This window comes from Triturus cristatus, chromosome 4_1, assembly GCF_964204655.1.
Source record: "Triturus cristatus chromosome 4_1, aTriCri1.1, whole genome shotgun sequence".
NCBI lineage: Eukaryota > Metazoa > Chordata > Amphibia > Caudata > Salamandridae > Triturus > Triturus cristatus.
In genome coordinates, this window is record NC_140585.1 from 820,245,616 (window position 1) to 820,262,006 (window position 16,391).

The 16,391-nt window shown below is 40.9% G+C and overlaps 1 protein-coding gene across 2 annotated transcripts in view; it reads left to right on the plus strand.

Moving 5' to 3' along the window:
* NUP107 (nucleoporin 107) overlaps positions 1–16,391 on the plus strand; it is a 528,088-nt gene that overhangs the window by 445,229 nt on the left and 66,468 nt on the right. For both annotated transcript variants that reach the window (XM_085653472.1, XM_085653473.1), the window contains exons 22-23: positions 1,526–1,638; positions 4,221–4,323. In XM_085653472.1, the coding sequence (XP_085509598.1) occupies positions 1,526–1,638; positions 4,221–4,323 (216 nt within the window). The remainder of the gene's footprint in view (positions 1–1,525; positions 1,639–4,220; positions 4,324–16,391) is intronic.

Here is a 16,391-nt window from a genome sequence, read left to right on the forward strand (position 1 = left end):
CCAATAATGAATTTGGCTTTGATTTTAACCAAGGGGTAAAATGACTTAGCCAGAAATTAAAATAAGAAATTCTCCACGAGGTGGCACTAGCGCTCTTGAGAGAGGGGAAAGGTTTCTCACTCTTTAGAAATTCCTTCTACAGAGGCTTCGTGATTTCGTTGAAGAAAAAAGCTTCGTTTGGAAAGGCTCCGGTAACCGTCTGAAGATGGTAACCCTGGAGACCATTGGGGAAGTGACGGCAGATGACGTCTGAGAGGGCACGCTCCTGCGTCTCCCAGCGCGTTGCTAAGAGACGCGGGAGACGAATACCAACAAGGTAACGAGGAAGCCGTCCTTATTTATTTATTTAAAATCCGTACCAAATGAAAGAAAGGTATAAATACCGAATACTTGGCAGGAAAAGGAAGCGCAGTGTTTTATAACTAAACGAAGAACCTTACCTGAAACAGATGTCACGATCGCGAAGCGATCGTTTGGCATACATAATCACAAGTAAACTTCAAGTTATACAGTAAAGATAACGGAAAGCTAAATCAAAGATTTTTCCCTACCATAAATTGGAGGGGAAAGCAGAAAAAAACTATGATAATCATAGCATCATAACGCTGAAAACAAATAATGCATAGTAAACATGTAAAAACTTAATATATACAAAAACATAGAAATGCAATGAATAGTACCCTAGATACAATAGTAAATCCCTTTTTAAATGGATAAAGTTGTCTAATGAGTATAACAGTCAACAAAAAAGACCATAAATGAGGAGAGTACTTAGCTGTGTCAGAGCAGCGAACAAAAGAGGAAGATTGGAATTCACAGTGGCTACTAGTTATGTTATGAGTGTTCTACTCTTTGTGATGTATTTTACATTCTTTAAAGGGCTCCATGTTGGGCAGCAAATAAAAGTATTTGCATAATGGTAGCCTCCGGTCGTGTAATGAAATCAAGATTCTCTCTGCATAACAATTGGAGAATCGTCATTCCTTTCAGGAGTTTCTCTAAGTGTTGATATGGTGAAGGGGCTTCTTCAGAATCCAGCTCTCAGTTCTCCCTCTCCTCCCTCCCCCCCCCCCCTTTTCCCTGTATCTCGTACTAAACCAATGCATGTTTATTAACCTAGCTTTAGCATAAACCATATCTGCACACATTTCACAATTCTAAGTAGTCCCTCATTGTCCTTTGAAAATGTTTATAGAAACCCTCTGATAAAAGGTACCATGTCATCCTGCAAGTTAACTGTTTCCCAACTACATAGCATGGCTGCAGTGGGTAACCAGATTTTAGGGTTAAATATGTATGATTTAGATGTTTTGCTTCATGTATAGTATGGCTCTTCTTTCTTATTGTTACTCTTTCTGTGATAAAACATGCTTTCCTATTCCACTGATATAATGGTTTTGGAAGTGCAGCTAATTCTGCCTGCGCATTTTCAACTAAGTCTTTTGAGAATGACAATGGACGCTCATTCTGCTTGTCTTATTAGACACTCTAATTTAAAGTTTACATTCTGCTTGTTACCTTTTAGGTCTTGATGTTGCAACAATAACTAAGACGGTGGTTGAGAACATTCGTAAGAGAGATGCTGGTGAATTCGCTCATCATGACCTTGCACCAGCATTAGATTCTGGCACGACAGAGGTAATAAACATTGTGGAAACACAAACTTGTGACAAAGATATTTTATGTTCCTTATTTTTTTTATACTTTAGGCAATATCTGCCTTTCCGCACTCCACTTTTGCCACCTGTTCTATTTTACTTTATGGTTACACTCACTTGCCTCAGCTTAGTTAGTCTCAATCTGCTTCAGTTTAGCCTTCCTTCCCTCTTTGGTCTGTACTTACCTCTGACTTTTGCCTCTTTTGTTGCAATTGCTTCTCCACACCCGCATTCTCTTCCAAAGTTTGGCTTGACACCTCTTCCCTATGCTCAGATTAAGTTCAATAACTATGGATTTATACCTCTCCATGTCACTGGGTCATCTGTTCAGTCTCACAAGCACTTGCTCTTTCTGGACCTTCATCAGCCGCTTGTAGAACTTAGGTGAACTTGTTGATAAAATTATTCAGAAGACCTACTAGACCTTATTGTCAAAGATTCCATATTAATCAGATCCTACCCACCCTGCCTTCTGTCCATTTTGCTCCAGTTGAGCAAAGTGTGTGCCCTGGATGCTAATTGACCCTTGACTTTCTGTGCATGTAGCTTCACAAAATGAACATTCGCCTCTTAACAAAGGTCCCATTCCAGCTATAGAATACTGAATATACCCTTTTTTTGTTGTTTTTTTTTTTAGTTTTATATAGCGCGAAATTGACCCGAATCGGTTATCAGAGCACTTTACATAGCACCAGTTGCATTACATGGGGACACATTAATTTTTGTTAGACACGGGGAGATTAAGTGATTTGCCCAGAATCACAGGATGTTCAGCATCATCGCCGAGACTCGAACCCAGTTCCCCAGATTCCAGGTCGACCGCCCTGGCCGTTAGGCCAACTCCTCTCCCTTAAACTAACATAGCGGGGTGACAAACTATCTGAGGGAAAACAGAGTAAAACCTTCTGGATTCTTTTTTGAATATGCATATTGTGTTTGTCCTGATGTTTATGATCACTTACACCAAATGTTGCAACCAATTTACATGATCCCCTCATAAGTTTTCCCTGGCTCATTAGAAACAACAGAAGGCTGCAAAAGCACCATCTTTGAACAATGTTCTCCTTTCTGTTATGTGCAGATAATATATTTATGTTGTTTTGTTTGAAAGGAAACTTCAAACCACCCAGCCACATTGGGTGGTCTTACTCAAAAAGTTCAAGTAAACTTGAGTCAGTATTTTCCACCTCCAAATCTTGAATACCTTTTAGTAATTGGGGCACAGTCCATGACACTGTACATGAGGCCATGCTCGAGCAAAAACACATTTACCTGCAGCAGTGATTCTCCAGCATAGCTGTTCGCATAGAAGTATGACCCTTTCAATATCCCTGCTCTGGGATTAAAATCCCTCATTCAAAAATATGCGGAAGTATTGTACCTTATGATCTCAACCTACCTGAATGGAGCTAAGAGCCTCTTAATACAGAAATTTGGATGAGGACCGATAATAACTTTCATGCCCTGGTGTCATGTGGTACTTGAATGGAATCTCACACTTTTTATATGTGAATTTTTTGTGTTGAACATATATAGTTCACCCTTATAGCTGCCAGTCTGCACTGAACAGTAAAGATGTCTCAGTGAGTTAATTTTCCTTGCTGTAGACATCCATGTGTGAACTGTAAGTGTTTGAATATTTAATTCTTCTGAAGTTAATACATTGAGTACCCATATAGTAGATGCTAATAACGCTTGTTATTACAGTATTTTCTAAGTTCTAAAGCGGTGTGAAGCACTATTTAAAAGAAAGCGATTATCATCAAGGATGTTGTGATTTTGGTGAACTCTGAGATTAGTTTTATTGGAAGGAGACACTATTTTACTTACTAATTTATAAAATGCTGATATGAAATGCGAAAGAACAATATGTTAAGAGGAACACAATTTTAGATTTGCACAGTGTTAACTAAGCACTTTCAATTATTTCTAGTACATGTCACATCTCGCCAATTGTCTTGGATAATAAAGATCTGTTTAAAAGTTTGGGAGCCATTAGGGTTATAAAATAATTCTTTAGGGGTAGGGATTGTCTCCCTTGTTCCTTTACCAAAATTGGAATTGAGCACAGTCTTGGCGGGTGATAATGCAGTAATTTTCCTTCTTCGTGATGCAATTGCCTATCGTAGCTATGGGCTTCTGTTTCCAGCATTCGTAAATTTTGGTTTGTGATAGATATGCAGAGTGAGCCAACCATTAGAGGCGAGGTTGAACTGTGATTTGGGATCCTGGCTGCATTTTATCTCCATTTTCTTTAGATGGATTAGGAAATATACTATTCATTTTAATGCATGTATTCTATAGTACATAAATATAATATTGAATTATGTACCTTTTCACAAATAAGTTTTCACAAAGTACAACATTATGTGGGGAAAAAGTTAACTGTCCAGTTAGTTACTTTTAGTCTGCTTTACACCGATTCACATTAGATTTGCAAAAAGTAAATGTTCATGTTTCCCACTGTAACGCTGGAAAATCATAAAATGTTTGTTATTTAAATGGTTATTTATAATATTTTCAGCTGGCCATCAATTAATACTACTTTTATTGTTTGTTAAGGATGATCGTTTAAAGATTAATGTGATTGATTGGCTGGTATTTGATCCTGCACAGAGAGCAGAAGCACTTAAACAGAGCAATGCAATAATGAGGAATTTCTTGGGTAAAGTATAAAATGTTTTTAGAACTGTATTCATTGTACCTCTCTGATGTAATGCACTGGAAGTCAGATTGTTTCAATTAAATGGAATCCCTTCTCCTTCTATACTGAAAAGAATCAATACTCAATATTTATAGTTAATTTATAAAGTATATATAATGGTTTATTAAGTGTTTGTGGTAAACACTTGTTGAGGACTACATTTGACTAGAAGCATGCACCTAGAGCCATTGCTGTATTTTGGCGTAAAGTAAAGGCCCCGCAGTATAACTATTTCAGGGAGAGGAACATAATTTTTTTGTAAAAGTGAACGATCAGTGTTATCAGTTATTTGAAAATGGCTGTCGGTTTCTCCAGTGGCAGTACCCACCCTAAACTTATGGCTAGTCTCCTCAAATAAGTTTGTGAACACTAGTCACACAATATGGTTAATACATCTCAGCTTTACTGCCAAATATTATTCATTTGGTTCAGTCTCATTCACTGGGTGGGTTATCAATAGTACATTTAACTTATGTTAACTGGAATTTGTTAATGAATTTTAGATCTATAAGTGTATATTTTAGGACTGCGCCGTATTAATAAGTAGCATGGGGTATATCATTTTTCACCTTTAAAATAAATGCCAGAGGACGAACAATTTTTGGCCAGTAGCAGACAAATGATAAGTAATGTCACTAATGCAAGAAGAGTATTCTTTGAAGGGTTTGTACTCAAAAGATGAAGTAAATGAAAAGAATGTCGTGTGTTCTCCTTTTTAGGTCTCTCCTGAGCCAGCGCATGCGCTTCACTGGCGAGACTTTTAGTAAGGGCTTCCGAAAATGCTACCATACGCATTTGGTGGTGGCCTAGAGCTTGCGGTTGGGCGCGCGCTTACGAGCACAGGCGCCATCTTGCGGGCACCCTTACAGCCGCGATCACTTTCACTTTCGCGGCCGCACCACTTTTGCGGCCGCGTGGCCTATGCTTTTTTTTTTTATTATTTGAACTTTTAGCGCGCCTGACTCTTCTCGGCAGCTTTGTGATATGCATTCAGCACTTAATCAGGAATCCACACATCTTGGCGTCGGCTTCACAGTCCAGACCCCTAATTCAACCAATGTGGGCTAGAGCAAGAGCCATTGATCAATTTGTGCTTTTTCCGCACCTTTCTCGCCATCTCAGTCTCACAAACAAACTCTGGTCAGACACCTCATGTTCGCCAAACCCTTTAGGGTTAAATCCAACACCGCCATTAAAGGCTCAGACCGGTGAGTTCCGGAGTTCACTCTAGGGATTGATTAGTGATTTCTTAGTATACACATAACTCCCCAGGACAGACATTTGAGATTACGAGCCTCTCGAAATGCTAGTTAAAGCAGACAAAGCAGGGGGCGGGGCAATCACACAGGAAGTGCTCAAGGGAGCCTGATAAACACCGTGCCATAAAGTGCCTCCTTTTCAAATGAACTATCTTGAAATCACGCACGCAGATTACGGGAGGAGGCGGCGCGCGCCTTGTTTTCAGGCTGTTTACTTAACCATGTGCTTGTTACATTTAGAAGCTGGCTCAGTGGGGCACATTCCTTAGTTCCTGGGGGCTCAGAGCACTAGAGAGCGAGGTCTTAAGACGTCAAAGCTTCCCCCACACTCCTCATCACCCCTGCGCCAGAAGACCGGAGGTGCATGTGCTGTGGAGTCTTGTTTAACCTTTGACCTCTCGAGTTATATTTTTGACACAGTTGGTGAAACAAACCACCCTGGACAATGCATGCTCTGACAGTCAGTGAGGAGATCCGTTCTAGTGGTTGTGTTCTTGGCCTGGGAATCACGAATCCACGATTCCATCAACAAATGGTGGGATTCTAGGCACCTCACTGTAGGTCTCTGGTCCTAAAAGGTGTGCATTGTAATAAGCATTTATTTGCAAATGTGTGTAATGTCAATTTGTATAGGACAAATAGATTGTATTCCGTCCGAGTTAAATGCCCCCTCTTTCACACCCTGATTTCAGTAATCCTCTTATCTGGATCCATATACACCAGCAGACATGTATTGTTTCCGCCCCCTGTTTGTGATGTCCCCTGCTACAACAACAAGCATTGGCATAGCCAATAGGTCTCGCCTTTGGGACCTTATACGTTTTTAGCCATTTAACGGTTGATGTTGTTGCACCAAGGATATTGTGCTGCATAACTAAATACTTAGAAGGTCCCAAAAGCGAGACCTATTGACTATGCCATTGCTTGTTTTGTTAGTTATTCAACTGAATGATGTGCAATTTACTTCAAATGTAACTATTTTCTATTGACCCGACTTGCAGAGCAGGTATTTCTGATGGTTGCTCTCCCTGATTTTTCAAACCAAAGCTGGAAATTATTTCTTCTTAGAAATTGATTCATCATTTGAAATGTTCCAAAGTGTGACACTACACTAAACTTTTAGCTAGGCAGTTAGTAGTATCACTGATGCCAAAGAGAACTTTTCCATTTGCAAAGACTATGTATCATGGCACTTGTTTTTTTTTTTATTAGTTCCTTTTCTCAAAATGAATAAGATGTATCAGTTCAGAAAACTTTATTCGGATAACTTGGTTTCCATAAAAGCACAGCAGCATAACAAATAATTTGACAAATGGAGAGTAATAATAAAATGAATTAACAATAAATATGTAATAAGGTGTATCAATATTGGACTTTCAAATGCTTCTTCGGTAAGCATTTTAAGATTTTTTTTTTTTCCATGCGAACTAATTCGGCTTCAACAACTGCTTACCCGAAATGTTATCAACGCTGAATGCTGTATGCAAGTGCGGCATGTGGTGTTTGAATACCTAAACATCTCTATATCAAGACAGATAATGTCATGGATCTTCATTATCACAACACTTTCAATTGGTGTGTCTAGTTGTGTATTTGTGTGACTTTCAGGGTATCGAAATGGCTTTCAGACCATTCAGCGCTGTTATTGGTGCGCTCAGGTTTTAAATCCCCTGATATGTTTAACGATTTTTGTTTTTTTCAAGTCAAGTCAAAGGCTTTATTTCGATAAAAACATATCATAAAAGCTTTACAATTAAAAAAAGAGTTTAAATTCATTTAGGTTAAAATCCAAGTTTTTCAATAAAAGAAAGACATATCAGAAATAGATGTTAAGAACGGATTAAACAATTTCTTTAAGCCTTTTGCTTCTGATGCGCCATGCCCAAGATAGAAATTTTGATAGGGCGCAAGCATACAGAGGGCGGGAGTCAGACATTAAAATACGTAACGCCTCAATGTAGTGCCTAGTACCTAAGGAACGGCACAATTGCTTAAGCCATCTTCTTCTTGGGTATACATACTGCGGGCATTCAAATAAAAAATGGGCCACAGACTCTTGTCTAGATATACAAAAAGGACAAAATTCAGTGGTCTGGGCAGGGGGTTTCCACCGGGAAGTAAAAACATAAAGTGGGAGAGTCCCGGTCCTAAATTTAAAGTAAAGAGATCTATCAAAAGGTCTCTCAATAATGTCAAGATACAGTTCCCGGATCGGCTGATCCTTGAATTCCAGAAAGTCCTCCGTGAGTCTACCCAATGTACAGTTCGTGTTTCGTTGGGTCGCAATCCAATTCCAATATAGAGACTTAAGCGTAGCTTTCGGGGGAAAAGACCTATTTTCCCATGCTGCGCTTAGCCCCAGATTGCACAAGAGGATTTTCATGTCACTCAGCCACTTTATCTTGTGCCATCCGGGGAGTGACATAACTTCGGAGAGGCCTTTGGCATATTTAGCTAGTTCCGGGACTCGCCATAGTCGGGCCCATAGCAGTAGAGGGCGAAGTTTCGCCAGGTCACCAATAGGACGACATCCTAGATCGAGCATCAGTGGGGTCGTGGGAGTACCTTGAGGGAGTGACATGATGGCCCTACAAAACTTTCTCTCAGCTCTTGACAACTCGCTAGTATTGCATGAACCCCACAGCTCAGCCCCGTAGAGAGCAGAGCTGACTCCCCTTGCTGCATAGATTTCCACAACAGGGGCTATAGGTCTAATAGCACAGGAGCGCTGATCCTTCAGTAGGGCCCCTGTTACCCTCTTGTGGGCTAGCAACATCTTGCATAAGTGGGGGGCCCATTGCATATTATGAGATAAGCGGATCCCTAGGTAATCAAACACATCCACCCTCCCCAAAGGTACGGCATTTAATTTCAAAGGGCGCACAAGTTTTTTGGGGGGGTTCATCACAAGATATTTCGTTTTGTCAGTGTTGATTACCAGGCCCCGTTTAGCGCAAAAGAGTTGGAAGTTATTTAATAATTTTTGGAGGCCCATAGGGGATTTGGAGAGTAAGAGGGTGTCGTCCGCGAAGAGGAGGGTAGGGATACGTTCCCCTGCCAGGGATGGTTCATCTGAAGGATCTTTCAGCAGATGCTCAACCACACCGTTCACATATAAGGAAAAAAGGGTGGGGGCTAGAACACATCCCTGGTGGACCCCTCTCTCTACCGGGATTCTACTAGTTCTCTCTCCATCCCTGCCCCATCTAATCTGGGCAAAGTTGTTTTCATGCAACCTTGCAATTAACAAGAGTAAGTAGTGGGGTACCCCCATGTCAACAAGGACTCTCCAGAGGGTCTCCCTGGGTACCAAATCAAAGGCAGTCTTTAAATCGATAAATGCGAGATAAAGACTGCCCTTGCCTAGGACCACCACCTTCCAATACACTAGTAACAATCTAAATGTCTGTTCAATGGTACCAGTGCCTGTTCTAAAGCCTGCCTGGTAGTCGGAAAGGATGTTGTTTTCGTCGATCCATTGTGATAATCTGACCAGCAGCACCTTCCCGACTACCTTTTGGGTTATATCAGGCAGGCTTATAGGTCTATAGTTAGACGGGTCGTCCCTGGCCCCCTTTTTAAAAATAGGGACGACCTCCGCCCCTTTCCACGATGCCGGAATAGGAGCTCCCCTACTAATGGCATTGATCAAACAGCAAATGAATTTGCCCCAATTCGGAATATCCGAACGTAGCAGGTCCCCGGGGATGCCATCTAAGCCGGCTGCTTTTTGAGGCCTAATGTTACTAATTGCATACTCGACTTCGTTGATCGAAAAAGCAGAATCTGCCAAATCTACCTCCCAGTCATTGAGTGTCGTGATTGTGCCTAACGTGTCGATTTCGTGGTCTGCACTTCTTAGTGGGAGGTCGGGAGTTACTAACGCCACCTCCCGCACCAGATCATCATTAGAAGTGGCTATGGGGGAAGTTTTAAGAATATCCCCAGTTTGGCTAGCATACAATTTAGTAAAATGATCGACCCATACTTGACTTGTGATATTACATGTGATGAGATCGCTGTCGGGTCTAGTTTTAGCTCTAATTGTATCCCAAAAACGCCTTGAATCTTTCCCCAAGCTGGCCTCTTTTAAGGAACACCAATATTCAAGCTCCCACTCCTTTCTAGCGCTTGCGAGGGTTTTCTTGTATAATGTCCTAGCTCCCTGAATCACTCCTTGATTTTTGCTTTTGATGGCCTTAATCAAGAGTGATTTTGCATGTCTACAGGCAGATGTATACCAGTCATGTTTCCCCCTAGGGTTCCTAGTTACCTTATTCTTGACCAGATGCTCCTCTTTAGAAAACACATTCCCAATAGACCTAAGGGTTTCCTCAAAGATGGAAGTGACCCAGCCAGGGGTCGAGAAGGCCGGGTCACTGTTGTCCAACTCCATTTGAGAGGCAATGAGCAGTGTGTTTATAGTGTTGAGTTTGGTTTCATCCTTGGAGACCAAACTCCACTTCAAACGTCTCCAACAAGAGGAGACAAAGATTTTGTTAGCTACCTTAGGAGATGTTTTAATCCTTTCGTTGGGCCAGGGATTCCTAAGGGACAAGGAAAGCAAATTATGGTCGCGTTCAACGGTAGACAAAACAACCATATCCTGGACAAAACCCCAGAGAAAGAGATCTAACATGATATAGTCGATCCTTGAGGTATAGTTAGTTCTATTAAATGTGGCCGCGCCCATAGGATCTGAGCGTGTGCGGCCATTGGCAGCTCTCAAGCCGAACTCCAGCGTTAAAGCATTCAACTGGATCGCAGTTGCAGACCATTTTTTAACCGGGGGTATGGCCAAAGACGGGATGCCCCATCTTTCGTCATCCTCGGCCGGGTCAAAAATATCATCCTGTATAAGGGGCTCGTAGGTGCAATTAAAGTCGCCCGCGACCAGAACTTGGGCTCCAACTGTATTTTCTCTCAATACCGTGTCAAGGATGGACACTGTCGGAGACGTAGAGCCACACTTAGCACCTCTAGCATATACATTAAGTACATCAAGAATAAATCCCCTTTGGGGACCTCTCAGGGAGATTCCTAGGATGTCAGGACAATTGATTTGTTTTACATCTATACGAAGATTTAGAGCAATGCTTATCCAAATGAGTAGGCCTCCAGAGGGACGGCCTATCCCATTTCTAGGAAGAACTGCAGGGACAAAATAGGTGACATAGCCTACCCGGTATAAAGGTTCTAAACTCCAGGTCTCTTGGAATAAACAGATCATGTGTGCCTCTACTAAGGCATTCCACTCCGGTAGGCATAATTTCCTGTGGATGCCAGCAAGATTCCAACTTAGAATTTTTAAATTACCAAGAAGATCATGGACGACATTTTTTTGGGCACTTTGGTGGACAATAGAGGGCGGGAATATATCGGGGGACACAAGCTCAGTGGAGAGCATAGGCTGTATACACCCGTGCCCTGTGATCACAGTGGAGCATGGGCTTAGAGCAGAGGCCTGCGGAGTTTCTTGAGCAATTAATTTCGGGGATGAAGCAGTCTTGGTGAAATCAATACTGTTTTCAGAAACAAAACTATCTAGGGACTGGGATAATTTGGAACTATCATGTTCGATGACCTCAGGGCCATTTACTGAACCCGGTGATGGTCAATCCACTTCCTCTAAACAGCTAAATCTGTTAGCGAGTTGTAAACCTCTCCAGCCAACAGAGAAAGCTGCGTCTCTACCCTCGTAATCTGGCCAATCGCTCCACTCCCTTCTTATATACCAGTTGTTTATTTGTGGCATGTTCCTATCGGGGGTGTCGGCCCAATAGTTTGTAGGAGGATAAAAGGAGGAAAGCCTTCTCACCTTTATTCCATCGTACTTAGGCCACATACCACGACGGCAAATATAATCCGCCGTACGTGGATTGTCAAAATTAACTATAATGCAATCCCCTTGGCTCGTTTTCTTCTCGCTTCCCACCCAAGGGACCCTACGCACCATTAGGATCCTACTACCACAGGAGGGTGGGAGCGGTCTGTTGGTATTGAGCCAATGCTGGACCTTGTTTTTTAAGGACCACGTTGGTTCCTCAGCTTTTGGCCTTAACTCGGGAACACCGGTCAGGATCACAACATATGGGTCTGCATCTGCTGGTAAATGTATGTGGTGCCCATACTCCCCCCTGATTTTATCATTAGGGTGTGTTGGCCCTGAAGATTTAAGTAGTGTATTTTCCGAGATTTTGACAGGGCCGGGGGGTTTAGGATGCTCCACAACTTTCTTTAATTGAGCTGGCAGTGGCTTTAATATTGTGTTTAGTACATGAGAGGGTGCATTTGCCACTGACCGCTCCGTTCTCAAGGTTGTGGGGGTTGGTTGCGGTTCCTCAAGATTAGCCAGCCCAACGCCCAACTGGACCCTAGGGGAAACATTCATTGAGGATAACTGTTTTTCAATGTTAGAAAGGGATAGTGCAATGGGTTGCATAAAGTCTTCGATAAGATCTTCTAATCTAGATAAAAATAGGTTTTTGGCCTCGCAGACTTTGCAACCCTCACCCAAACTACCAAGGTCACCAAGAGTTGTTAGATTCGTGGGGGGAGCAGTTATATCAGTGGCTGAATTAGGTAGGTTACTCTGAGTAGATATGCTTTTGCTTTGCACCCGAATAGGCTGGATTTTTTTCTTGGGTTTACCATTGCATTTTTCCACCTCCCTAGGCTTCTTCCGTTTTGGGATGGCACCCTCCCTCTTCCCCCTTGAGTGATTAACAGTGGGAAGCTCCTGCCTTGGGCTGATAAAAAGATCGGGCGTCTTCTCAAGAGCTTCGCTTGAGTGCATGTCCGAGAGAGCCAATGAGGCCGAGAGATCGACCGTATTTGGCACGCCATGAGTTTCAGCCTGGATTTCAATAAGAGGCCTAAGATCCCTAGGGCTAGTGGGTGTCTTGGCTAAAGCCAAGGGGCCTATAGAGGATCGCCTTGCTAAAGCCAAATCCTGAGATACCCTCCGCTCCAAGAGCGATATGCCTTGGTTAATGGCTTCATTTGCCCTAGTGATGTATTGGTCAATTGGGCCAGATGTATGTACATCCCCATGTGCAGTTTTACTCCTAGAACCCCTCGGCATCCTATCACAACTACTAACAATGTACACAACACAAACTAGAGCTAGTCAAATAAGCAACAAATCGCTAGTATGGTGCTTAAAGTGTATATTGAAGATGGCAGAGCTAAAACACCTGTCTAATATGTAAGAGGGGGGGCCCAGTCCAGTCTTACCCGGTCTTTAACGGGCTTAAACGGGCCCGCCCTTGGCCCGGGCTTCGCCCGCGCGCGTCCCGCGCTGCGGAACTCTTCGGCGCTTTTTGAGCGCGAGTGTGGTGTTTGCTCCTCCCTCCTGGGAGCACAGATTTGTGGTCAATGGAGTCCCCACGAGCAGCGTCCGGCGGTCAGCAATCCTTTTGTCAGCCTGGATTAGCGTGTCCCGCGCTGCGGAACTCTTCGGCGCTTTTTGAGCGCAAGTGTGGTGTTTGCTCCTCCCTCCTGGGAGCACAGATTTGTGGTCAATGGAGTCCCCACGAGCAGCGTCCGGCGGTCAGCAATCCTTTTGTCAGCCTGGATTAGCGCGTTTTTTTAATATAACCTTTTTAGAAGATAAGAAATGGTTTCCAGAACTTACATCTGTGATGTTGGAATTGTTTCCCTAGAATTAAGGGACAGCCAGTGTTATGGTCTGGAATGCCTTAAAGGCATCTTTATGAGCAGAAATATTTTCCGAGATTTAGCTGACCCATGTAAACAAAGATCTATTTTAAAAAAACTAAAAAAAACGAAAGAGCAGGTTAAATATGCATATTATAAATATTTGAATAATCGGATTTAAATTGTTTATAAGAGTCAACACATGGCGTCCGTGATTATTATTATAAGGGGTTTTATCTAAGCAAAGCAATTTATGAAGTGAAGTTAGTGAATATTCATGGGGGGTTTCTGGTATGGCAGGCTCTGGAAAAATCCACTCACATCTCAATCAAGACATTAAAAAACAAGAATTAATATATGATATAAATGAGATTGGTTTAGATCATTATAAAAGCACCAGGAAATTGGTGCCATAATATTGGAAAATGTTCTTCAATCATTCCCGGTCCCCTTACTTATCACAGGAAATTGTACTCTATCTCATTAGATTTAACAAACTAGATTATATAATTCGCTCCCTATTAGATGGAAAACTAGTGGAGAACATGGGGTTTACCGTACAATTTTCTTTTTAAGGCATTTGCAAACGTTTTAGATATTCAGTCACTGAAATTAACGAATTATGTTTTTAGCAGATGGTGATATCCCGCTTTCGAAACTGGAATAGTGGTTAGTGTTTTAAAAATAAAAAAACAAGAATCTAATTAGCTTACTTAATATGAATTATAAAATAATGTCAATCATGGAACCAGACACGGTTGCCGTCTATCTCAGATTTTATTTGCTTTTTTCATAGAGCAATTTGTTATTGCAATCAGGAATGATAATGTTCTAAATCCTCCTCTACAGTACATGGCTAACATCAAACATTATATGGACTACTTAATGATTTTCTTGAAGCCTGATATTAAAATGCATAAAAGATGATGTTTCAAAATGTAATTGTGCTCCGGATTCTTTCATTACAGAGATTCAGAACACACCTAACAATAGAGCAAAGAGCTATTGAATTGCAGACCATTAATCCAAAATGCTAAATCCCGTCTATCAAGATGGAATTCTGCTTCTTTGACAATTTTTGACAGGTTGATTTTAATTAGAATATTGGTCCTACCATTGTTTAATGTAGTTTTTATTGCTGCCTCATATGTTCTGAACTACATGATTTATTTTAAGTCATACAGAGTATGTTTTCCTCGTGTTTTGGGTAATAAAACACCCAGATTGTCACCCTGCACTTTTGAATGTAAAAACATTATATTTTGCGATCTTTACACAACTGTTTTCAAGATATAAAAATATGCATCATGCACATAAATAGGATAATGAGTTGATGATAATTTTGAATAATCATAGAATAGACAATATTACAAGATTAACAAAACTACCTACGATAGTTCAGTATAGGGTTTTTACCTTAAAAGAGCAGTTTAATAATTTTTCATTCCAAATAATAATTGTTCTTCTCATTTTAAGGATTTAAGTATGATAGACTTACCTTTCCTAGATAAAGTGACAATTTCTACATGACAGATGGTTTTGATAAATTGTTAAACCTGTTAGTCAGTGGCACATGGCAAACTTGGGCAAGTCTTATTTACAAGATGGGTGATGTGGCCATACAATGCAATATAATTTTTTCATCATATGGGTAGGTTGGGGTTGAATACAGCTTTAATAATGGGTTTAATAGAAAACCGAAGGTTGAGGTCAATGGGCTCTTGGAAAAGCTATCTGGTTAGTTTAAAGGAAGTAGAAATGTTTCCCAAAATCTCTAGTAAATGGGAAAATGGAGGAAAATGTTGTTATATCTTCAGATACTTGGAATAAATTCAGTAAGATGAATATTACTGCTATAAGGTAGGACAACTACAGCTGAATGCGGTTATTTGCTAAATGGTTAATTTATCAATGCCAGTGTTTCTAAAATAGGCTAACTCTTAATACCCTGGGAATTGTTTAAGATGTTATTCGGGGAAAAGGGAAATTAGTCCCATGATATTCTTTGGCATCGTAGATTAGATTATTTTTTAGCTGCCGTTTTAGAATCTTGTGAAAATAAATTGAATACTAAATTATTGCATGACCTCCTTACAATTTTACTCTCATTCATCTTCACTGGGATCAGCATCTATGTTTTATAAATGAATATTTCCATGCTCCTCGCTTGACCATTGATAATTGCAAGAATGAAAGACAGAATGAACCCCTACCTTTCGGAATGGTTGTTCAAAATGCAGGGAATAAAATAGCAAGAATAATTATTTGCGGCTCAAACAGGAGCTACCCAAACCTCTTAGGTTGTGGGAGAATTTAATTTAAAACAACTGTATTAAGAAGTCGATTAAGATGGAAGGTGATATCATTTATTCTGTTCTATTAATTGTATATTTAGGAATACCCTATGATAGATACTATTTATTTCTATGTATCTATTTGTCTATTAAAGAATCTTTAATTTTTTTTTTTGTTACATTTTGCAATATCTCAGTGGTAGTGGGAAAAAAATACAGTTGCCAAAACTAGAATATGCTGAAGGTAAAGGTGATTCTGCCTCCTCCTCTGCCTGTGATGATCAAAATAGAGCATCAGCTTTGACGTTCTTTCCCCATTCCCTAAAAGTGATAACAAACAAGTAATCAGCAAAGAATAAGACAAACGCAACTACATTGGTGTTAAAGCTTTTGTGGACTTACACTTTTTAAATTTCAATGATCAGTATATATAGTAACAAGATGTTCTGGTGGATACTTCAAATTGCAGATTTCTTACTATAGAATATTCCCAGACCGGCCCCCAAACTGGAATCGATAAACTCGATTGTGTAGTGTTGTGTAGTTCTGCGTCCACCTTACTCCACCTGTAGGTGTAGGCTGGAGCCTCATATAACTGCCAACCCAAGAGCTCTGATGTCCGTTCCTTTCTTTCTGTGCCTTCCTAAGAGGATCTAGAACTAGCTCATAACTTCTCATCAACAGACAAGTATTTTCTCTGGTGTGTAAGGGAATATACCCCCTCCTAAAACTACAGGGTTTAGACTTTTCAGAACTGCCACTAGCAGGAGTGTGCTCTGATGTTTCTGAAGGTGAATTGAGATCGCATAGCCAAGTT